Here is a 24,884-nt window from a genome sequence, read left to right as displayed (position 1 = left end):
CAGTTTCAATTTCCATGCTTGTGATGGGTCTGTTAGATTTTCTGTTTCTTCCTGGTTCAGTTTTGGAAACTTATGCTTTTCTAAGAATTTGCCCACTTCTTCCAAGTTGTCCATTTTATTGGCATATAGTTGCTGATAGTAGTCTCTTATGATCCTTTGTATTTCTGTGTTGTCTGTTGTGATTTCTCCATTTTCATTTCTAATTTTGTTGATTTGATTCTTCTCCCTCGTTTCTTGATGAGTCTGGCTAATGTTTTGTCAATTTTATTTATCTTCTCAAAGAAACAGCTTTTAGCTTTGTTGATTTTTGCTATGATCTCTTTTGTTTCTTTTGCATTTATTTCTGCCTTAATTTTAAAGATTTATTTCCTTCTACTGGCCCTAAGCTTCTTCATTTCTTCCTTTTCTAGTTGCTTTAGGTGTAGAGTTAGGTTATTTATTTGACTTTTTTCTTGTTTCTTGAGATAAGCCTGTATCGCTATGAACCTTTCCCTTTGCATGCTTTGACAGTGTCCCATAGGTTTTGGGTTGTTGTGGTTTCATTTTCATTCATTTCTATGCATATTTTGACTTCTTTTTTGATTTATTCTGTGATTTGTTGGTTATACAGGAGCATGTTGTTTAGCCTCCATATGCTGGAATTTTTAATAGTTTTTTTTCCCTGTAATTGATTTCTAATCTTACTGCATTGTGATTAGAAAAGATGCTTGGAATGATTTTAAGTTTTTTGAATTTATCAAGGCTAGATATATGGCCCAGGATGTGATCTATCCTGGAGGAGGTTCCAGGTGCACTTGAGAAAAAGGTGAAATTCATTGTTTTGGGGTGAAATGTCCTATAAATATCAATTAGTTCTAACTGGTCTATTATATCATTTACAGTTTGTGTTTCCATGCTAATTTTCTGTTTAGTTAATCTCTCCGTAGGTGTGAGTGGGGTATTAAAGTCTCCCACTTTTATTGTGCTACTGTTAATTTCCCCTTTCATACTTGTTAGCATTTGCCTTACATATTGCGGTGCTCCTATGTTGGGTGCATGTATATTTATAATTGTTATATCTTTTTCTTGGATTGATCCTGTGATCATTATGTAGTGTTTTTCTTTGTCTCTTTTCACAGCCTTTATTTAAATGTCTATTTTATCTGATATGAGTATTGCTACTCCTGCTTTCTTTTGGTCTCTATTTGCATGGAATATCTTTTTCCAGCCCTTCACTTTCAGTCTGTATGTGTCTCTTGTTCTGAGGTGAGTCTCTTGTAGACAATATATATATAGGGGTCTTGTTTTTGTATCCATTCAGCCAGTCTTTGTCTTTTGGTTGGGGCGTTCAACCCATTTACATTTAAGGTAATTATTGATAAGTATTATCCCATTGCCATTTACTTTGTCATTTTGGGTTTGAGTTTATACACCTTTTCTGTGTTTCCTGTCTAGAGAAGGTCCTTTAGCATTTGTTGGAGAGCTGGTTTGGTGGTGCTGAATTCCCTCAGCTTTTGCTTGTCTGTAAAGCTTTTGATTTCTCCTTCATAGTTGAATGAGATCCTTGCTGGGTACAGTAATCTGGGTTGTGGGTTTTTCCTCTTTTATCACTTTAAGTATGTCCTGCCAATCCCTTCTGGCCTGAAGAGTTTCTATTGAAAGATCAGCTGTTATCCTTATGGGAATCTCCTTGTGTGTTATTTGTTGTTTTTCCCTTGCTGCTTTGTGTTTGATCTTTGTTAATTTGATTAATATGTGTCTTGGGGTGTTTTGCCTTGGGTTTACCCTGTTTGGGACTCTCTGGGTTCTTGGACTTGTGTAACTATTTCCTTCCCCATTTTAGGGAAGTTTTCAACTATTATCTCCTCAAGTATTTTCTCATGGCCTTTCTTTTTGTCTTCTGGGACTCCTATGATTCGAAGGTCGGGTTGTTTGACATTGTCCCAGAGGTCTCTGAGGTTGTTCTCCTTTCTTTTCATTCTTCTTTCTCTTTTCCTCTCTGCTTCATTTATTTCCACCATTCTGTCTTCTACCTCACTTATCCTATTCTCTGCCTCAGTTATTCTACTGTTGGTTCCCTCCAGAGTGTTTTTGATCTCATTTATTGCATTATTCATTATATATTGACTCTTTTTATTTCTTCTAGGTCCTTGTTAAACATTTCTTGCATCTTCTCAATCCTTGTCTCTAGGCTATTTATCTGTAACTCCATTTTGTTTTCAAGATTTGGGATTATTTTTGCTATCATTATTCTGAATTCTTTTTCAGGTAGACTCCCTACCTACTCCTCTTTTGTTTGGTTTGGTGGGCATTTATCATGTTCCTTTACCTGCTGAATATTTCTCCGCCTTTCCATCTTGTTTAGATTGCTGTGTTTGGGGTGGCCTTTCTGTATTCTGGCAGTTTGTGGTTCCTCTTTATTGTGGAGATTCCTCCCTTTGGGTGGGGTTGGATGAGTAGCTTGTCAAATTGCCTGGTTAGGGTAGCTTGTGTTGGTGCTCTGGTTGGTGGAGCTGGATTTCTTGTCTATGGAGTGCCATGAAGTGTCCAGTAGTGAGTTTTGAGATGTCTATGGGTTTGGTGTGACTTTGGGCAGCCTGTATATTAAAGCTCAGGGTTATATTCATGCTTTGCTGGAGGATTAGAGTGGTATGTCTTGCCCTGGAACTTGTTTGCTCTTGGGCGGAGCTTGGTTTCAGTGTAGGTATGGAGGCTTTTGGATGAGCTTTTGTTGATTAATGTTCCCTGGAGTCAGGAGTTCTCTGGTGTTCTCAGGTTTTGGATTTAAGCCTCCTGTCTGGTTTCAGTCTTATTCTTTTAGTAGCCTCAAGACTTCTCCATCCATACAGCACTGATGATAAAACATTTAGGTTAATGGAGAAAAGATTCTGCACAATGAGGGACACTTAGAAAGGTTGGCTAGGTTACATGGAGAAGAGAAGAGAGAGGAGGGAGATAGAGGTGACCAGGAGGAGAAGAGGGGGAATCAAAAGTGGGGAGAGAGCAGTCTAGCCAGTAATCAAATCTCTATGTGCTCTCCACAGCCTGGAACAGCCAGAGAGGTTCATGGAGATACATAGAGAAGAGAAGAGGGAGGAAGACTATAGAGATGATCAGGAGGAGAAGAGAGGGGTCAAAAGGAGAGAGACAAATCTTGCCAGTAATCAGTTCCCTAAGTGTTCTCCACAGCACGGAATACCCAAAGAGATTCACAGAGTTGGGTAGAGAAGAGAAGGGGGAGGGAGGAGATAGAGGTGACCAAGGGGAATGAAAGTAATGTCAAAAGGGAAGAGGGCAATCAAGCCAGTAATCACACTCCTAAGTAAAAATGGGTACTGAAGATTAGGTTCTTAAAGGTACAATATTGATAACAAATATCAAAAAACAAAGTTTAAAAAACTAGAGAGGTTAGACTGTCAAAAATACAATGTTAAAAAAACAAACAAAACAAAATCACAAAGATTATAAAAAATATATATGAAGTTTGCTTTAAAAATAGGGTCTTTTTTTGCAAGGTAATAGAAGGTTATAAAAATGAAAATTTAAGGAGTAATAGAGGATTTAAAAATAAAAAAATTTAAAAAATGATAATAGTAAAAATATATCTAGGTATTTCTCTGGAGTTGGGCAGTGTAGGGTCAGTTCAGTTTCAGATAGTTCTTTGTTCCTGCTTATACTTCTCAACATCTGTAGGCCCCTTCCAATGTAGTTGGTGCTAACCACAGTGTTTTAATCTGTTGCACCTGTCTCTTCCAAAGTGGTTCCCTCAGTTTATTTTGGCTTCTTCTGTTTGCAAGTCTCTTCAGTGTCTAACTTCCACCCTGACACAAGGGGGCGAAGGTGGTCACTTATTTAGGCTCATTTGTTCATTTGTGCTGTGGGGAGGAACACTGCAAACAAATATCACTGGCATGTGTGGGCATGCTCACAGTGTCTGAGCCACACTGGGTTTGCCCCTGCTCACGGTGTGTGTGCCATCCCAGAATACACTGCTCAGGCTCCAGGTTGCTCTAAAGTCGAGTTCAGTTGCTCAGTCGTGTCCGACTCTTTGTGACCCTATGAATCGCAGCACGCTAGGCCTCCCTGTCCATCACCAACTCCCGCAGCTTGCTCAACTCATGTCCATCGAGTCGGTGATGCCATCCAGCTATCTCATCCTCTGTCATCCCCTTTACCTCCTGCCCCCAATCCCTCCCAGCATCAGAGTCGTTTCCAAGGAGTCAACTCTTCTCATGAGGTGACCAAAGATTGGAGTTTCAGCTTTAGCATCATTCCTTCCAAAGAAAACCCAGGACTGATCTTTTTTTTTTTTGGAAAAGGATCATATTTTTTTCTATTTTCTCTAGTGATACCTTTTATTTATTTATTTATCTATTTTTATTTTTATTTTTTTAGTTTTTTATTTTTAAAATTTTAAAATCTTTAATTCTTACATGCATTCCCAAACATGAACCCCTCTCCCACCTCCCTCCCCATAACATCTCTCTGGGTCATCCCCATGCACCAGCCCCAAGCATGCTGCATCCTGCGTCAGACATAGACTGGCGATTCAATTCTTGCATGATAGTATACATGTTAGAATGTCATTCTCCCAAATCATCCCACCCTCTCCCTCTCTCTCTGAGTCCAAAAGTCCGTTATACACATCTGTGTCTCTTTCCCTGTCTTGCATACAGGGTCGTCATTGCCATCTTCCTAAATTCCATATATATGTGTTAGTATACTGTATTGGTGTTTTTCTTTCTGGCTTACTTCACTCTGTATCATCGGCTCCAGTTTCATCCATCTCATCAGAACTGATTCAAATGAATTCTTTTTAACAGCTGAGTAATACTCCATTGTGTATATGTACCACAGCTTTCTTATCCATTCATCTGCTGATGGACATCTAGGTTGTTTCCATGTCCTGGCTATTATAAACAGTGCTGCGATGAACATTGGGGTACATGTGTCTCTTTCAATTCTGGTTTCCTCGGTGTGTATGCCCAGCAGTGGGATTGCTGGGTCATAAGGTAGTTCTATTTGCAATTTTTTAAGGAATCTCCACACTGTTCTCCATAGTGGCTGTACTAGTTTGCATTCCCACCAACAGTGTAGGAGGGTTCCCTTTTCTTCACAGCCTCTCCAGCATTTATTGCTTGCAGATTTTTGGATCATAGCCATTCTGACTGGTGTGAAGTGGTACCTCATTGTGGTTTTGATTTGCATTTCTCTAATAATGAGTGATGTTGAGCATCTTTTCATGTGTTTGTTAGCCATCCGTATGTCTTCTTTGGAGAAATGTCTATTTAGTTCTTTGGCCCATTTTTTGATTGGGTCTTTTATTTTTCTGGAATTGAGCTGCATAAGTTGCTTGTATATTTTTGAGATTAGTTGTTTGTCAGTTGCTTCATTTGCTATTATTTTCTCCCATTCCGAAGGCTGTCTTTTCACCTTGCTTATATTTTCCTTTGTTGTGCAGAAGCTTTTAATTTTAATTAGATCCCATTTGTTTATTTTTGCTTTTATTTCCAGAATTCTGGGAGGTGGATCATAGAGGATCCTGCTGTGATTTATAGGACTGATCTTCTTTCGAATGGACTGGTTGGATCTCCTTGCAGTCCAAGGGACTCTCAAGAATTATCTCCAACACCACAGTTCAAAAGCATCAATTCTTCGGCGCTCAGCTTTCTTCACAGTCCAACTCTCACATCCATACATGACCACAGGAAAAACCATAGCTTTGACTAGATGGACCTTAGTCGGCAAAGTAATGCCTCTGCTTTTCAATATGCTATCTAGCTTGGTCATAACTTTTCTTCCAAGGAGTAAGCGTTTTTTAATTTCATGGCTGCAGTCACCATCTGCAGTGGTTTTGGAGCCCACCAAAATAAAGTCTGACACTGTTCCCACTGTTTCCCCATCTATTTCCCATGAAGTGATGGAACCAGATGCCATGATCTTTGTTTTCTGAATGTTGAGCTTTAAGCCAACTTTTTCACTCTCCTCTTTCACTTTCATCAAGAGGCTTTTTAATTCCTCTTTGCTTTCTGCTATAAGGGTGGTATCATCTGCATATCTGAGATTATTGATATTTCTCCCAGCAATCTTGATTCCAGCTTGTGCTTCCTCTAGCCCAGTGTTTCTCATGATATACTCTGCATATAAGTTAAATAAGCAGGGTGACAATATATAGCCTTGATGTACTCCTTTTCCTATTTCCAACCAGTCTGTTGTTCCATGTCCAGTTCTAACTGTTGCTTCCTGACCTGCATACAGATTTCTCAAGAGGCAGGTCAGGTGGTCTGGTATTCCCATCTCTTTCAGAATTTTCCACAGTTTATTGTGATCCACACACTCAAAGGCTTTGGCATAGTCAATGAAGCAGAAATAGATGTTTTCTGGAACTCTCTTGCTTTTTCCATGATCCAGCGGATGTTGGCAATTTGATCTCTGGTTCCTCTGCCTTTTCTAAAACCAGCTTGAACATCTGGAAGTTCACGGTTCACGTATTACTGAAGTCTGGCTTGGAGAATTTTGAGCATTACTTTACTAGCGTGTGAGATGAGTGCAATTGTGTGGTAGTTTGAGCATTCTTTGGCATTGCCTTTCTTTGGGATTGGAATGAAAACTGACCTTTTCCAGTCCTGTGGCCACTGCTGAGTTTTCCAAATTTGTTGGTATATTGAGTGCAGCACTTTCATAGCATCATCTTTCAGGATTTGAAATAGCTCAATTGGAATTCCATCACCTCCACTAGCTTTGTTCATAATGATGCTTTCTTTCTTTCTTTTTTGCTCTTTATTTTTTACTTTACAATACTGTATTGGTTTTGCCATACATTGACATGAATCTGCCACGGGTGTACATGAGTTCCCTATCCTGAACCCCTCTCCCACCACCCTCCCCATGTCATCTCTCTGGGTCATCCCAGTGCACCAGCCCCAAGCATCCTATATCCTGTATTGAACCTAGACTGGTGATTCATTTCTTACATGATAGTATACATGTTTCAATGCCATTCTCCCAAATCATCCCACCCTCTCCCACAGAGTCCAAAAGACTGTCCTATACACCTGTGTCTCTTTTGCTGTCTTGCATACAGGGTCATCATTACCATCTTTCTAAATTCCATATATATGTGTTAGTATACTGTGTTGGTGTTATTTTTTTTTTTTCCTGGCTTACTTCACTCTGTATAATAGGCTCCAGTTTCATCCACCTCATTAGAACTGATTCAAATGTATCCTTTTTAAAGGCTGAGTAGTACTCCATTGTGTATTTGTACCACAGCTTTCTTATCCATTCATCTGCTGATGGACATTCTAGGTTGCTTCACTGTCCTGGCTATTATAAACAGTGCTGCGATGAACATTGGGGTACACGTGTCTCTTTCAATTCTGGTTTCCTCGGTGTGTATGCCCAGCAGTGGGATTGCTGGGTCATAAGCAGTTCTGTTTCCAGTCTTTTAAAGAATCTCCACACTGTTCTCCATAGTGGCTGTACTAGTTTGCATTCCCACCCACAGTGTAAGAGGGTTCCCTTTTCTCCACACTCTCTCCAGCATTTATTGTTTGTAGACTTTTGGATCGCAGCCATTCTGACTGGTGTGAAATGGTACCTCATTGTGGTCTTGATTTGCATTTCTCTAATAATGAGTGATGTTGAGCATTTTTTCGTGTTTGTCAGCCATCTGTATGTCTTCTTTGGAGAAATGTCTATTTAGTTCTTTGGCTCATTTTTTGATTGGGTCTTTTATTTTTCTGGAATTGAGCTGCATAAGTTGCTTGTATATTTTTGAGATTAGTTGTTTGTCAGTTGCTTCATTTGCTATTACTTTCTCCCATTCTGAAGGCTGTCTTTTCACCTTGCTTATATCTTCCTTTGTTGTGCAGAAGCTTTTAATTTTAATTAGATCCCATTTGTTTATTTTTGCTTTTGTTTCCAGTATTCTGGGAGGTGGATCATAGAGGATCCTGCTGTGGTTTATGTCGGAGAGTGTTTTGCCTATGTTCTCCTCTAGGAGTTTTATAGTTTCTGGTCTTACATTTAGATCTTTAATCCATTTTGAGTTTATTTTTGTGTGTGGTGTTAGAAAGTGATCTAGTTTCATTCTTTTACAAGTGGTTGACCAGTTTTCCCAGCACGTTTTGCTAAAGAGATTGTCTTTACTCCATTGTATATTCTTGCCTCCTTTGTCGAAGATAAGGTGTCCATATATGTGTGGATTTATCTCTGGGCTTTCTATTTTGTTCCATTGATCTATATTTCTATCTTTGCGCCAGTACCATACTGTCTTGATGACTGTGGCTTTGTAGTAGAGCCTGAAGTCAGGCAGGTTGATTCCTCCAGTTCCATTCTTCTTTCTCAAGATTGCTTTGGCTATTCGAGGTTTTCTGTATTTTCATACAAATCTTGAAATTATTTATTCTAGCTCTGTGAAAAATACCTCTGGTAGCTTGATAGGGATTGCATTGAATCTGTAGATTGCTTTGGGTAGTATACTCATTTTCACTATATTGATTCTTCCGATCCATGAACATGGTATATTTCTCCATCTATTAGTGTCCTCTTTGATTTCTTTCATCAGTGTTTTATTGTTTTCTATATATAGGTCTTTAGTTTCTTTAGGTAGATATATTCCAAAGTATTTTATTCTTTTCGTTGCAATGGTGAATGGAATTGTTTCCTTAATTTCTCTTTCTGTTTTCTCATTGTTAGTGTATAGGAATGCAAGGGTATTCTGTGTGTTGATTTTATATCCCACAACTTTACTATATTCACTGATTAGCTCTAGTAATTTTCTGGTGGAGTCTTTAAGGTTTTCTATATAGAGGATATGTCATCTGCAAACAGTGAGAGTTTGACTTCTTTTCCAATTTGGGTTCCTTTTATTTCTTTTTCTGCTCTGATTGCTGTGGCCAAAACTTCCAGAACCATGTTGAATAGTAGTGGTGAGAGTGGGCACCCTTGTCTTGTTCCTGACTTTAGGGGAAATGCTTTAAATTATTCACCATTGAGGATAATGTTTGCTGAGTGTTTGTCATATATAGCTTTTATTATGTTGAGTTATGTTCCTTCTATTCCTGCTTTCTGGAGAGTTTTTAGCATAAATGGATGTTGAATTTTGTCAAAGGGTTTCTCTGCATCTATTGAGATAATCATATGGCTTTTATTTTTCAATTTGTTAATGTGGTGAATTACATTGATTGATTTGCGGATGTTGAGGAATCCTTGCATCCCTGGGATAAAGCCCACTTGGTCATGGTGTATGATCTTTTTAATGTGTTGTTGGATTCTGATTGCTAGAATTTTGTTAAGAATTTTTGCATCTACGTTCATCAGTGATATTGGCCTATAGTTTTCTTTTTTTGTGGCATCTTTGTCAGGTTTTGGTATTAGGGTGATGGTGGCCTCATAGAATGAGTTTGGAAGTTTACCTGCCTCTGCAATTTTCTGGAAGAGTTTGAGGAGGATAGGTGTTAGCTCTTCCCTAAATTTTTGGTAGAATTCAGCTGTGAAGCCGTCTGGTCCTGGGCTTTTGTTTCCTGGAAGATTTCTGATTACAGTTTCAATTTCTGTGCTTGTGATGGGTCTGTTAAGATTTTCTATTTCTTCCTGGTTCAGTTTTGGAAAGTTGTACTTTTCTAAGAATTTGTCCATTTCTTCCACGTTGTCCATTTTATTGGCATATAATTGCTGATAGTAGTCTCTTATGATCTTTTGTATTTCTGTGTTGTCTGTTGTGATCTCTCCATTTTCATTTCTAATTTTATTGATTTTATTTTTCTCCCTTTGTTTCTTGATGAGTCTGGCTAATGGTTTGCCAATTTTATTTATCCTTTCAAAGAACCAGCTTTAGGCTTTGTTGATTTTTGCTATGGTCTCTTTTGTTTCTTTTGCATTTATTTCTGCCCTAATTTTTAAGATTTCTTTCCTTCTACTAATCCTGAGGTTTTCCATTTCTTCCTTTTCTAGTTGCTTTAGGTGTAAAGTTAGGTTATTTATTTGACTTTTTTCTTGTTTCTTGAGGTATGCCTGTAATGCTATGACCTTTCCCCTTAGCACTGCTTTTATAGTGTCCCACAGGTTTTGGGTTGTTGTGTTTTCATTTCATTCGTTTCTATGCATATTTTTATTTCTTTTTTGATTTCTTCTGTGATTTGTTGGTTATTCAGAAGCATGTTGTTCAGCCTCCATATGTTGGAATTTTTAATAGTTTTTCTCCTGTAATCAAGATCTAATCTTAATGCATTGTGGTCAGAAAAGATGCTTGGAATTATTTCAATTTTTTTTTGAATTTATCAAGGTTAGATTTATGGCCCAGGCTGTGATCTCTCCTGGAGAAGGTTCCATGAGCATTTGAGAAAAACGTGAAATTCATTGTTTTGGGGTGAAATGTCCTATAGAGATCAATTAGTTCTAAGTGGTCTATTGTATCATTTAAAGTTTGTGTTTCTTTGCTAATTTAATGTTTAGTTGATCTGTCCATAAGTGTGAGTGGGGTATTAAAGTCTCCCACTATTATTGTGTTATTGTTAATTTCCCCTTTCATACTTGTTAGCATTTGTCTTACATATTGTGGTGCTCCTATGTTGGGTGCATATATATTTATAATTGTTATATCTTCTTCTTGGATTGATCCTTTGATCATTATGTAGTGGCCTTCTTTGTCTCTTTTCACAGCCTTTGTTTTAAAGTCTATTTTATCTGATATGAGTATTGCTACTCCTGCTTTCTTTTGGTCTCTATTTGCGTGGAATATCTTTTCCTAGCCCTTCACTTTCAGTCTGTATGTGTCCCTTATTTTGAGGTGGGTCTCTTGTAGACAACATATATAAGGGTCTTGTTTTTGTGTCCATTCAGCCAGTCTTTGTCTTTTGGTTGGGGCATTCAACCCATTTACATTTAAGGTAATTATTGATAAGTATGATGCCTTTGCCATTTACTTTATTGTTTTGGGTTTGGGTTTATACACCCTTTTTGTGCTCCTGTCTAGAGAAGATCCTTTAGCATTTGTTGGAGAGCTGGTTTGGTGGTGCTGAATTCTCTCAGCTTTTGCTTGTCTGTAAAGCTCTTGATTTCTCCTTCATATTTGAATGAGACCCTTGCTGGGTACAGTAATCTGGGCTGTAGGTTATTTTCTCTCATCACTTTAAGTATGTCTTGCCATTCCCTCCTGGCCTGAAGAGTTTCTATTGAAAGACCAGCTATTATCCTTATGGGAATCCCCTTGTGTGTTATTTGTTGTTTTTCCCCCTTGCTGCTTTTAATATTTGTTCTTTGTGTTTGATCTTTGTTAATTTGATTAATATGTGTCTTGGGGTGTTTTACCTTGAGTTTTTCCTGTTTGGGACTCTCTGGATTTCTTGGACTTTGGTGATTATATCCTTCCCCATTTTAGGGAAGTTTTCAACTATTATCTCCTCAAGTATTTTTTCATGGTCTTTCTTTTTGTCTTCTTCTTCTGGGACTTCTATAATTCTAATGTTGGAGTGTTTCATATTGTCCTGGAGGTCTCTGAGATTGTCCTCATTTCTTTTAATTCATTTTTCTTTTTTCCTCTCTGATTCATTTATTTCTACCATTCTATCTTCTATTTCACTAATCCTATCTTCTGCCTCCATTATTCTACTATTCGTTTCCTCCAGAGTGTTTCCAATCTCATTTATTGCATTATTCATTATATATTGACTCTTTTTTATTTCATCTAGGTCCTTGTTAAACTATTCTTGCATCTTCTCAATCCTTGTCTCCAGGCTATTTATCTGTGATTCCATTTTGATTTCAATATTTTGGATCATTTTCACTATCATTATTCATAATTCTTTATCAGGTAGATTCCCTATTTCTTCCTCTTTTGTTTGGTTTGGTGGACATTTCTCCTGTTCCGCTACCTGCTGGGTATTCCTCTGTCTCTTCATCTCGTTTATATTGCTGCATTTGGGGTGGCCTTTCTGTATTCTGGCAGTTTGTGGAGTTCTCTTTATTATGGTGTTTCCTTGCTGTGGGTGGGGTTTTATCAGTGGCTTGTCAAGGTTTCTTGGTTAGGGGAGCTTGTGTCAGAGTTCTGGTGGCTGGAGCTGGATTTCTTCTCTCTGGAGTGCAATGAAGTGTCCAGTTATGAGTTATGAGATGTCAATGGTTTTGGAGTAACTTTGAGCTGCCTGTATGTTGAAGCTCAGGGGTGTGTTCCTGTGTTGCTGGAGAATTTGGGTGGTATGTCTTTCTCTGGAACTTGTTGGCCCTTGGGTGGTGCTTGGTTTCAGTGTAGGTATGGAGGCATTTGATGAGCTCCTATAGATTTATGTTCCCTGGAGTCAGGAGTTCTCTGATGTTCTCAAGATTTGGACTTAAGCCTCCTGCTTCTGGTTTTCAGTTTCATTTTTATAGTAGCCTCCAGCCTTCTCCATCTATACAGCCCTGATGATAAAACATCTAGGTTAAAGATGAAAAGTTTCTCCACATTGAGGGACACCCAGAGAAGTTCACTGAGTTACATGGAGAAGAGAAGAGGGAGGGGGGAGTTAGAGATGACTGGAATGAGATGAGGTGGGATCAAAAGAGGAGAGAGCAAGCTATCCAGTAATCACTTCCTTATGTGCACTCCACTGTCTGGACCACTCAGAGATGTTCACTGAGTTATACAGAGAAGAGGAGAGGGAGGAAGGAGACAGAGGTGGCCAGGAGGATAACCAGTTCCCTAAGTGTTCGCCACTGTCTGGAACCCACAGAAATTCAGAGTTGGGTAGAGAAGAGAAGAGAAGGGGGAGGGAGGAGACAGAGGCAACCTGGTGGAGAAAAAGGAGAATCCAAAGGGGGAGAGAGCGGTCAAGCCAGTAATCTCACTCTCAAGTAAAAATGGGTACTGAAGATTGGGGTTTTAAAGGTACAAAATTGATAACAAATACCAAAAACAAAGATTAAAAATCTAGAGTAGAGGTTGGATTTTCAAAAATACAATATTAAAGAAAAGAAGAAGAAGGAGAAAAAAAAATCACAAGAATTATTAAACAACAACAACCACACACACACAAAAATATGGCGTTTGCTTTAAAAATAGGGTCTTTTTTTTTTGAAAAGTAATAGTAGGTTATAAAAATAAAAGTTAAAGGAGAAATAGAGGACTTAAAATTTTAAAAATGTTAAAAAAAAGAAGAAAAAGAAAAGAAAAAACAAACAGACAAAAAGAATGATCATAAAATTAGTAAAGGTATATCTGGGACTTTCTCTGGTGTTGTTGTGGGCAATGTGGGGTCAGTTCATTTTTGGATAGTTCCTTGGTCTGGCTTATATTTCTCAAAATCTATATGCCCCTTCCTATGTAGTCGGTACTAACAGGGTTTTAATCTATTGCACCTGTCGCTTCCAAGGCGGTTCCCTCTGTTTTAGCTTTTTCTGTTTGCTGGTCTCTTCAGTGTCTGTTTTCTGCCCTGACACAAGGGGAGCGGTGGTGGACACTTTTTTTAGGCTCACTTGTTCAGTCGTGCTGTGGGGAGGGAGGGACGCTGCAAACAAATAACACTGGCATGTACTCGCAGTGTCTCAGCCACGCTGGGCCTGCCCCTGCTCACGGCGCAGGTGACTTCCCTGCCCACACTGCTCAGGCTCTAGGTTGCTCCACAGGGAACCGTCTGAGGCCGGCCCTGGGCTGCATGCACCTCCCAGGTCTAAGCCACTCAGGCTCAGGCACTCAGGTAGTCCTCAAAGGTGCAGACTCGGTTGGGCCTGCGTTTTGCACCCTTCCCAGGTCTGAGTAGCTCGGGTGTTTGGCGAGAGCGGTCGCTGCGACTTATCATCTTTCCCGTCCCTGCTGCTCAGTTTTCTGGGTGTACAACTGGCGCCCCTTCTTAGGTGGATGGTGACTGTCCAGAACCCCGAGAAGTCTTAGTTAGCAGAGAAGCTTGCTTGCAGTTTGGTAGTTAATGTCTCTCTGGGGCTGTGATTGCCCCCTTCTGGCTCTTCCGGCTCTGGCTGCCTGGCGCCCTTTCTTAGGCAGATGGTAACTGTCCAGAACCCCGAGAAGTCTTAGTTAGCAGAGAAGCTTGCTTGCAGTTTGGTAGTTAATGTCTCTCTGGGGCTGCGATTGCCCCCTTCCAGCCCTTCAAGCTCTGGCTGCCTGTCACCGGAGGGGGATGGTCTGTAGCTGGCTAATTCTGTTCCATCCTTTGTTTTGTGCGCGGTCCTGGTGGTGTCTTCTGTTCGAGCTTTTCGCATGGTAGCTATCCCACAGTCTGGTATGCTAGCCCAAGTTAATTTGCTCTGGTTACACTCAGGGCATTCTGGCCCAATTCTTAAAAAGCACTGCAGCCCGCGCCTCCCTGCCCAGCCCCCGTTTGCTAGTGGCAGGTGCAGGCATCTGTGCTGCTTCTCCGCTGGGGGAGTTACCGTTGGGCTCGTAATCTGTGGGGTTTAATTATTTATTTATTTTTCCTCCCTGTTCTGTTGCCCTCTGTGCTTCCAAGGCTTGCCACAGACTCGGCAGCAAGAGTGTTTCCTGGTGTTTGGAAACTTCTCTCTTTTTAAGACTCCCTTCCTGGGACGGAGCTCCCTCCCTATCTCTTTTGTCTCTTTTCTCATCTTTTATATTTTTTCCTACCTGTTTTTGAAGACAATGATCTGCTTTTCTGGGTGCCTGATGTCCTCTGCCAGCCTTCAGAAGTTGTTTTGTGAAACTTACTCAGCGTTGAAATGTTCTTTTGATGGATTTGTGAGGGAGAAAGTGGTCTCCCCGTCCTATTCCTCTGCCATCTTAGGACCGCTGCCTCATAGTGATGCTAAGGCCCACTTGACTTCACATTCCAGGATGTCTGGCTCTAGGTGAGTGATCATACCATCGTGATTATCTTGGTCGTGAAGCTCTTTTTTGTACAGTTCTTCTGTGTATTCTTGCCACCTCTTCTTAATATCTTCTGCTTCTGTTCAGTCCATACCATTTCTGTCCTTTATTGAGCCCATCTTTGCATGAAATGTTCCCTTGGTATCTCTAATTTTCTTGAAGAGATCTCTAGTCTTTCCCATTCTGTTCTTTTCCTCTATCTCTTTGCATTGATCACTGAGGAAGGCCTTCTTACCTCTTCTTGCTATTCTTTGGAATTCTGCATTCTAAAGCAGGCCCTGGGTTGCATGCAGTACCCAGGTCTAAGCTGCTCAGGTTCAGGTTCTTGAGTACTCCACAAAGACACAGACTTGGTTGGGCCTGCATTTTGTGCCCTTCCCAGGCCCGAGCAGCTCGGGTGACAGGTGCTTGGCAAGCGCACTCTCCTTAGGTGGGCGGTGTGTCTTATCACCTCCCCCATCCCAGATGCCTGGTTTCCTGGGTTCGCAGTGGGAGCGCCCTCTCAGGTGTGCTGTGTGTCTCTTATGGGGAGCTGATCTCTGGCGGCGGCCCTCCTGATGGATTTCAACTGTCCAGGACCCCAGGAAGACTTGGTTGGCAACTGGGAGCCTATTTGCAGTTTGGTAGGGGATGCCATCTCTGGGGCTGAGTTTGCCCCTTTCCGGCTCTAGCTGCTGCCTGCCTGCCTCCCTGCTTCCGGTGGGGGATGGGCTGTTCTGCTGGCGGCTAGCTCTCCTCTGGTATTTGCTCAGTCCTTTGTTGTGTGAGCGGCCTGGCAGTGCCTTAGGTTAGGGCTTTTCGCGGGAAAGTTCTCTCTCTCTCTCTCTCTGTCTTTCTCTGGCTATCCCACAGTTTGGGTTGCTATCTCAAGTTAGCTCCCTCAGATTGCCCTCAGGGTATTCAGGCCCAGTCCTTACCCTAAGCAATGCAGTCTGCACCTCCCTGTTCAGCCCCCACTTGCTGGTGGTGGATGCGAGAGTCTGGGTTACTTCTCTGCTGGGAGTTGCCATTAGGCACATAATCTGTGGGTTTGTTATTTATTTATTTTTCCTCCCAGTTATGTTTCCCTCTGAGATTCCAAAACTCCCCACAGACCCGCTAGTGAGAGGGTTTCCTGGTGTTTGGAAACTTCTTTTTTATGACTCCCTCCCCGGGACGGATCTCTGTCCCTAACTCTTTTGTCTCTTTATCTTCCATATTTTGTCCTACCTCCTTTTGAAGACAATTGAGCTGCCTTTCTGGGTGCCTGGTGTCCTCTGCCAGCGTTCAGAAGTTGTTTTGTGGAATTTTCTCAGTGTTCAAATGTTCTTTCGATGAATTTGTGGGGGAGAAAGTGGTCTCCCTGTCCTATTCCTCCGCCATCTTAGTCCAGGGATTTTTCTGCTGGGGCAGAGAGGAAAGTAGGTAAGGCTTGATAGTAAAACAGTGAATATGAATTCACCACTCTGAGTGTAGGTAGTGAACAGTGCCAGGCCAAGGAGGTATCTTGTGCAAAGGCCAGGAGTGAGCCTGAGTTTGGAAGTAAAAGTGCTTGATAGTTGTGAAATATACAGTGTGAGTATCAAAGGGGCTCCCAGTAATCTGGAATTTGTAATGGAAGCTCTTCTTTAAATGTTTGGAAAGTCATGTTAAGAATTTTTAAGGAATCAGTTCAAGTCCTTTAGGGAGCCAATATTGGATAAAAGATAGAAATGGGCAGGTATGCCACAATTAAGGAAAAGTCAAGTTGGGCAGAAATGGTCAGTCAGGCACTAGTGTGCCCAGTCATTGACTGTGAGCTGCCTAGGAAAGTGCGAACTTGGCTTGAATGCTACAGCAGAGCCCAGAGACCATATAGCTGGAGGCTGTCAGCTGACAGCTCTCCTTATAGCTCTCCAGCAGGTTCTGTCTTGAAGGGAGATCCATGACTAATGCAGGAGGGCAATGGGGAGCCTTGGGAGATATTTGAGCAGGGGAGGGGCAGGTCAGATATGAGTATTAGAAATATCTCTTAGTAGGGACTTTTTTGGTGGTCCGGTGGTTAAGAATCCACCTTCCAATGCAAGGGACATGGGTTTGATCCCTGGTTAGGGAACTAAGATCCCATGTGTCACGAGGTCAATGCAGCCAAAAATAAATCTTTTTTAAAAAGAAAGAAATATCTCTTTGCAGCTACAGGGGCAAACTGGAGGGGGTGAGCTGTAGTCTGGGGATCCAGGGAAAGATTCTGGGCCAAGGACTGAAGGATGGAGAGGAAGTATAGGACTAGAGAAAGGAAGTCATGCCCTCAACTTCAAGGTTTTGCTCAGCATAGCAGTCCTGTAAGGTGGAAAAATGTTTTTGTGCTTCCCCCAACTTCAAAAAATTATGCACTTGGTTAAAATCCAAACAGCAGGCGTGAAAGGATTTATAATGAACTTAAGCCTCCCATCAGCCCCACCCCTAGCTTTATTGAGACGTAATCAATGTATAACATTATGTACATTTTAGGTGCACAACATGACCTGATGTATGTATATATCGCAAAATGATTACAATAGGGTAGTTAACACATCCACCACCTCATATAAACCTCTGTCATATGCCAGTGTCCCAATCCCATTCCATCCTTCAATGGTTTCCTGTGTCCTTCCGGACATTGTTCAGTCTGTCCCTACGTTTATTGGTTTTTCTTTTTCCTCTGCTAATGACTTTATTCATGAATCTATAATGGAACTCAAAATAGCAAAGAACGTGAAAAACTTCAGATTAATATTCATCAACCAAATATATCAAAGAATACATTTATTTTTTTATATAATTAACAAAACCTCTAAAATGCACATGTGAGAACACAAATATTCCTCATTTTGTGGAATTTCAAAGTAATGAAGATCTGGTTAACACAGTTGGCCAGAATAGCCCTTTGTACTGCATATCCAGGATGCTCCCATCACATTACTCAACAAACATCTTTGTGTATGTGTCTTTATTTACCTGTCTTAGAAGCTCTCTGAATCTACCCAGGAGCCAGCTTGCTGGGCTGTAAAAGACACATTGCCTTTCCTTGACAATGCTGATGCCCTCTGCTTGGTGGTCTCTGTCCACACCTCCTCATTTCAGTGCCCAACACTCCAGCCGCACAACCTCAGCCACTCCTTCCCATTACCCACCCCGTGAATTCTTGACTCAAACAGATGTGAAGTTTGACATTAAAAGATGCTTGCTCCTTGGAAGAAAAGTTATGACCAACCTAGACAGCATATTAAAAAGCAGAGACATTACTTTGCCAAAAACGGTCTAGTCAAAGCTATGGTTTTTCCAGTAGTCATGTATGGATGTGAGAGTTGGACTATAAAGAAAGCTGAGCACTGAAGAATTGATGCTTTTGAACTGTGGTGTTGGATAAGACTCTTGAGAGTCTCTTGGACAGCAAGGAGATCCAACAAGTCCATCCTAAAGGAAATCAGTCCTGAATATTCATTGGAAGGACTGATGCTGAAGCTGAAACTCCAATACTTTGGCCACCTGATGCAAAGAACTGACTCATTTGAAAAGACCCTGATGCTGGGAAAGATTGAAGGTGGGAGGAGAAGGGGATGACAGAGGATGAGATGGTTGGATGCCATCACCGACTCGATGGACATGAGTTTGAGTGAACTCCAGGAGCTGGTGCTGGACAGGGAAGCCTGGTGTGTTGCAGTCCATGGGGTCACAAAGAGTTGGACACAACTGAGCAACTGAACTGAACTGAACGTCTATTTTCTATGTAATTGCCCTTTTTCTGATACCAGTTATTTTGAGCATCTCTTCGTTTGAAATCTCAGTGTTTGAAATTCCATGAATTCCTAGATCATGTCCTCTGCTTATTTTTCTCCCAGAGCCCTGCCACCTCTCTTGTTGATTTGTGGGAATTCCATGTATATTCAAGATATTTTTCTAGACCTATATATTTATTGCATATATCTCATCTGTAATAAATGTTAATTTGGTCCCCTGGTATGTTTTATTAACTAGAAGAGCTCCTTAATTCTGTGCATATTTATCCATTTCCTTTTGTCTTCCAGTCTGTACTTTTGGGATTTTAAGAATTCTTTCCTACACCTAGATCATGAAGATATCTCCTATATTGTCTTCTAATATTATGGCTTTACCTTTCACATATAAGAGATTACACTTTGTGTATATGTATATATTTAAAAATTCATTTATTTATTTGGCTGTGTTGGGTCTTAGTTTCAGCACACAGAATCTTAGTTCTCCAATTAGGAATTGAACCCACATCCCCTGCATTGCAAAGTGGATTCTTAACCACTGGACCACCAGGGAAGTCCCCACTCTGTATATTGAGTAGATGAGGACTTAATTCTTAAATTTTTTTTTTTTTTGGTAGAGCCACAGGGCTTGTCCCACAAGGGCTTGTCTCAATTCCTGGACCAGGGTTTGAACTCAGGCCCCCTGCAGTGCAAGTGCAGAGTCCCAACCACTACACTGCCAGGAAATTCCCGAGGATTTAGGTCTGTTCCTACATCACCACTTGTCTGAATACCTTCTACCAATGATCCATCCACTGCTCAAGGGTTTACAGGGCCTCCTTTCTAGATGCCATTTTCACCAACTCATGTTGATCTCCTAGTTCTCTATTCTGTTCCATGGATCTGTTTTACTGTTCTTGCGACAATACCATGCTTTTTAAAAATTACTACATTTTTGTAATAGTTCTTAATATCTGGTAGGTTGGGTTCTTCTGTGTGTGTTCAGTTGCTTCAGTCATGTCTGACTCTTTGTGACTCTATGGACTGTAGCCAGCCAGCCTCCTCTGTCCATGGGATTCTCCAGGCAGGAATACTGAAGTGGATTGCCATATCTGCCTCTAGGGGAATCTTCCCAACCTAGGGATTGAACCCACGTCTCTTAGGTTTCCTTTATTGGCAGACAGGTTCTTTACCACTAGCACCACATGGGAAACCTTGGGTTCTTCTTTTTTCTTTTATTTTCTTCTTCTTTTTAAAAAAATTTAAATTGGAGGATAGTTGCTTTACAATGTTGTGTTGGTTTCTGCCGTACAACAATGTGAATCAGATATCTATCTATCTATCTATCTATCTATCTATCTATCTATATATGCCCTGCCTCCCACCCCCGATCCCACCCCTCCTAGGTCATTGCAGAGCATCAGGCTGGGCTCCTTGTGTTATACAGCAGCTTCCCAATGGCTATCTCTTTTACCCATGGTACTGTATATGTGTCAGTGCTACTCTCTTAATTCTTCCCATCCTCTCCTTGCCCCACTGTGTCTACAAGTCCATCCCCTATATCTGCATCTCTATTCTGGGCCTGCAAATAGGCTCATCAGTACCATTTTTCTAGACCCCATGCATGCGTGCATGCTAAGTTACTTCAGTCATGTCTGGCTCTTTGCGACCCTTTGGACTGTAGCCCACTAGGCTCCTCTGTCCATGGGATTCTCCAGGCAAGAATACTGGAGTGGGTTGCCATGCCCTCCTCCAGAGGATCTTCCAGACCCAGGGATTGAACCTGAGTCTCTTATGTCTCCTGCATTGGCAGGAGGGTTCTTTATCACTAACACCACCTGGGAAGCCTCCTAGATCCCGTATTGATCTTCTGTTTTCAAATTGACCTAGCTCTTGATGAACTCCAATTCTTTCAAATTGAAGATTACCAAGTGCCCCCCCAACCAACTAGATTTTTATTTAATTACATTGAATATGCTGATTAATTTAGAAAGATTTGACACCTTAATAATATTAGGTTGTTTCACTCTACAGCGTGGAGTAGAACTTACTCGAATAAACTTATAAATCCATTATAGAGACTTTTTTTTTGCATTGTAAACTAATTATAAACTTCAAAAAGCTTTAAAATGCTAATACATTAACACTTTAAAGGGTATACTGGGAGTGTTGTGCTTTGCTCAGAAATTCTTCTAAAAATATCAGGCTGTTTTCTTCTATTAATAGTAACTTGAAATATTGATATCCTAATTCTTAAATCTTTGGTTCATCTGGAATTAATTTTTTTATAGCAGTGAGAGTCACAGGAAGGTGGAAAGAGGGTCTTTAGGGCAGTAAGAGGGCTAGGGGTGTGTCTCTGTTTTTACTCCCTGGATAATTGTCTGGGGGTTGCTTAGGGACGACCTGGCCCAGTTGCCCTTCCTGACCATGTGCATCAAGGAGAGTCTGCGTTTGCATCCCCCAGTAGCGGTCATCTCTCGCCGCTGTACCCAAGACGTTGCGCTTCCAGACGGCCGAGTTATCCCCAAAGGTACTCAAAACAATGGGCGTGAGGGAGGCTGGTGGTCCCATCAGCTGAGACCTTGACCTGACCACTCTCTCCTCTGCCATAGGGAACATCTGTGTCATCAGCATCTTTGGGATTCATCACAACCCATCTGTCTGGCCAGACCCTGAGGTGCTGCCCTCCACTGGGAAAATCAAACACTCCTCCACTCTGTTCACATCTGGGGGTGTCCAGGTATCCTGAGATGTCCCACCCAGTAGCCCTGCCTCTCTCTGTCCTCCAGGTATTCAACCCCTTCCGCTTTGATCCAGAAGCCCCCCAGAAGAGATCACCTCTGGCTTTCATTCCCTTTTCGGCAGGGCCCAGGTAAGGCCAGCTGGTGTGTGAGGTAGGGATGGTTTGAGGATGGTGCAGGGGCTCAGGGAACATGCAAGCCCACGTGGAGGGGATGTCTCAGACACCTTTAGCCTCCCTGTCCATCCTTGAAGAGGGGAGGGGTGTCCCAGTTAGTTTCTGGGCATGGTGGAACATGATAGGGTTTCCCAGCACAGTCGGAGCCCTCACTTAACGCCCACAGGAACTGCATCGGGCAGACATTTGCCATGAACGAGATGAAGGTGGCGCTGGCGCTCACCCTACTGCGGTTCCGCATCCTGCCGGATGAGGAGGAGCCACGCAGAAAGCCAGAGCTGATCCTGCGCGCGGAGGGCGGACTTTGGCTGCAGGTGGAGCCACTGAACACAGGCCAGTAATGACCCATCATCACCTTCTATCCTGCGATCCACCCTGACCACAGACACCTCACTGCAGATCCCCAGGAATAAAATTGTGCTGTGGGGTCTGTCCCAGTCTCATCGAGAGCCAGCAGGGGGCGCTTGGGCCCTGGGAGGACCCAGGCGGGTGGGCGTGGCTGTGAACGTGGGAGGCGGGATGGAAGGTGAGGGTGGGGGCTTGGAGGCGGATATTGGTATGATACCTGGAGCTCCATCTTGGGTCGTGAGGACAAGACTACTCTTTAGCGAAGGGTGGAGCAGAGAGATAGATGCAATCAGGGTCAGATGACCCACTGATCCATCACTCTCCCACTGCAAAGGTTGCCATCCTAGTCTGCTGTTTACTAGTTGTTTGGTTTGGGGAAACTCGTTTATTTTCCTTTATTACATAATAGCAGCCTCTTAATTGTGATGTGGCGGAGATTTGTAAGTGAGCATGTGTCAAATGACTGACGATATTTGGTAAGCATCAGTACTCAATAAAGGTTAATTTCCTCTCTTCTTTTTGCATCACTTTCTCAAATTTAAAATGTTTTAAAATCATAAAAGGTATATTTAAAGATTTGAGACACGTGGAAATACTGCTCAAGAAAACTGTCATTAAAATATTCAGTAAATTCAAAGCCTCCATAGTTACATCTATTACGTAATTACAAGGGGCTCTGATGTTAAGCTGGTCTGAAGCTAGGAACCAAAAAAAAATTTTTTCCCTCTAAGAGATATTGTCCAGGGCTTCATTTTCACCTAAGTGTTCTAGGAAATGTAGATCAAGAGGGTCCTCAATAATAAGAGGAGGTGGAGGGGGCAGGAGTGGGGCCACTTGATTCAGCACCTGGGACAGTGGCTGCCGCAGACTTGCCCCACGGAGGCTGCAGGGGTTTCTGGGATAGAGTCCTACTCTCAGAGTCTTTCAGGGACCAGACGACTTACTGGTGGCAAAGTAAGAAAGAAATCCTGTAACATGAAATGAGTAAATATTTAATATATTTTAAGCTGAAAATTGCATACGTTTTTCTTTGCCTTCAGAGCTCTTATTTAAAATGTTTTTCTCCCCCCCAAATGATACCTTGTCATTGAAGAAAATAAAAAATAAGAATTAAAAGTCTTATCTATAATTGAAACATGTCAAAGTAATCACCATTTATATGCTCTCACATATACTGCCAAATTTAGTTTTATATGTAATAATTATACAAGTAAAATTTGATTTTACATATAAGTGTATTACATTTACATGTAATAGCCTTTTAAAATGCTATTTTACTAACAAGCACATGGAAATATGTTAAACATCATTAGTCGTTAGGGAAATGCAAGTCAATGCTACAGTGGGATACCACTTCACATGTTAGTCACTCAGTCATGTCTGACTCTTTGTGACCCCATGGACTGCAATCTCTGTTCATGGAATTTCCCAGGCAAGAATACTGGAGTAGGTTGCCACAACCTTTCCCAGAGGATCTTCCTGGTCCAGGGATCGAACTGGGGTCTCATGCCTTGCAGGCAGATTCTTTACCATCTGAGCTACCAGACAAGTCCTAATAGGATGGTAAGAATATAAAAAAATGGAGGACAAGTGTTGGTGAAGATGTGGGGTAATTGGAATCCTCATTCATTGTTGCTGAGAATGTAAAATGGTGCAACCACTGTGGAAAACAGCATGGTATTTCCTCAGTAAATTTTTTTTTCTTTTTTAAATTATTTTATTTTTCCTCAGTAAATTAAACCTACAATTATCATATGATTCAGCCATCTCATGCCTAAGTATGCACAAAGACTTGAAAATATGTGTTCAAACAAAAAACTTCTACATGACTCTCTGTAGTGGCACTATCCGCAACTGCCAAAAGTTGGATATTTGGGAAACAACTCAAGTATACATTAACAGATGGATAAATAAATAAAATGAGGTGTATCCATAACAAGGAATATTATTGGGTCATAAAAAGGAATGAAGCACTGATACATGCTACAACGTGAATGAACTTTGAAAACATTATGCTAAATGAAAGGAACTGGATACAAAATGTCATCTATTGCATAATTCCATGTATATGAAATGTGAAGAATGGGTAAATCCATAAGATAGATGCAGGAGCTGGAGGGGGGAGGAGAAAATGGAGAGTGACTGCTACTAGGTATAAAGTTTCTTTTTCAGATGACAAAAATATCTTGGAACTAGTAGAAGTGTTGACTGCACAACACTGTGAGTGTACTAGATGCATGGACTCAAAACACTTTGTAATGGTCACAATGGTAAATTTTATGCTGTGTGAATTTTGCCACAAGAAAAAAATGCCATTTTACCATACATGTCTCTTGTTAATCTGGACTTTTCATATAATAATATATTGGGAACATCCTTCCACAACATACAGTCATCATCTTGGGGGTCTTTAGAATCTTTAAGTGTTAAGTGTTTAAGCCACTGTTTGTTTTTGTAATGGCATTATGTTAGAAAATAATTCAGTTTGTCTCACTTTATGCACCTTGATGACTTGAAATATCACTACCAATTACATATTGAGTTACTCTTAATCACAAAATTTTGAGTGTAGAAATTTTATTGTTTAGCAATAGATACACATACATTTATGTTGGTGTGGTTAAACACTTTTTATGCAACACATAGGGGGCTTCATAACACTACAGACACTGATGTTTTTGGTCCTATTAACAGAGGTGGACCACTGGAAGGAAGAAGGTGATGACACTTCAGCTCCCCCAGGTGAACACTGATTTCATCCTCACACCAGTCTTATGGATTGGAGAAATTAACTCACTTGCTCAAGGTCACTCGATTGATGAGTGGTGGAGTGAGGGTGCATTTTATCAGCGTGGCTTCAGTGGTCATGCCCAACCTTCTAAGGAAGTGAAGTGATTTTTACTGTGTCTCAGCCCCTGTTGTGTCATATTACCCGGAGAACCTGTGCAGGCTTACAAGATGAGACTCTTTGATGAGTGGTGTCCAAAATTTTAAATTTAATATTTTTGACAGGGAATTCATTCACTCATGTAGAAAATAGGATGCACAATGAAAAATATTGGTCTCCCTATATCCTTTGTTGGATACCAGGCCAGAAGAAGTTGGGTCA

At 41.2% G+C, this 24,884-nt stretch overlaps 1 protein-coding gene across 2 annotated transcripts in view; it reads left to right on the top strand.

The window, feature by feature from the left end:
* Window positions 1-22,299, top strand: part of LOC138440801 (cytochrome P450 4F6-like) — a 43,380-nt gene extending 21,081 nt beyond the window's left edge. For both annotated transcript variants that reach the window (XM_069590725.1, XM_069590726.1), the window contains exons 10-13: window positions 20,907-21,040; window positions 21,123-21,187; window positions 21,300-21,382; window positions 21,594-22,299. In XM_069590725.1, the coding sequence (XP_069446826.1) occupies window positions 20,907-21,040; window positions 21,123-21,187; window positions 21,300-21,382; window positions 21,594-21,768 (457 nt within the window). In that variant the 3' untranslated portion in view covers window positions 21,769-22,299. The remainder of the gene's footprint in view (window positions 1-20,906; window positions 21,041-21,122; window positions 21,188-21,299; window positions 21,383-21,593) is intronic.
* Window positions 22,300-24,884: the final 2,585 nt, after the last annotated feature.

The sequence above is a fragment of the Ovis canadensis genome, chromosome 5 (genome assembly GCF_042477335.2).
Source record: "Ovis canadensis isolate MfBH-ARS-UI-01 breed Bighorn chromosome 5, ARS-UI_OviCan_v2, whole genome shotgun sequence".
Lineage (NCBI taxonomy): Eukaryota > Metazoa > Chordata > Mammalia > Artiodactyla > Bovidae > Ovis > Ovis canadensis.
Note: the sequence above shows the minus strand (reverse complement) of the source record. Positions and strands in the feature narration are given on the sequence as shown.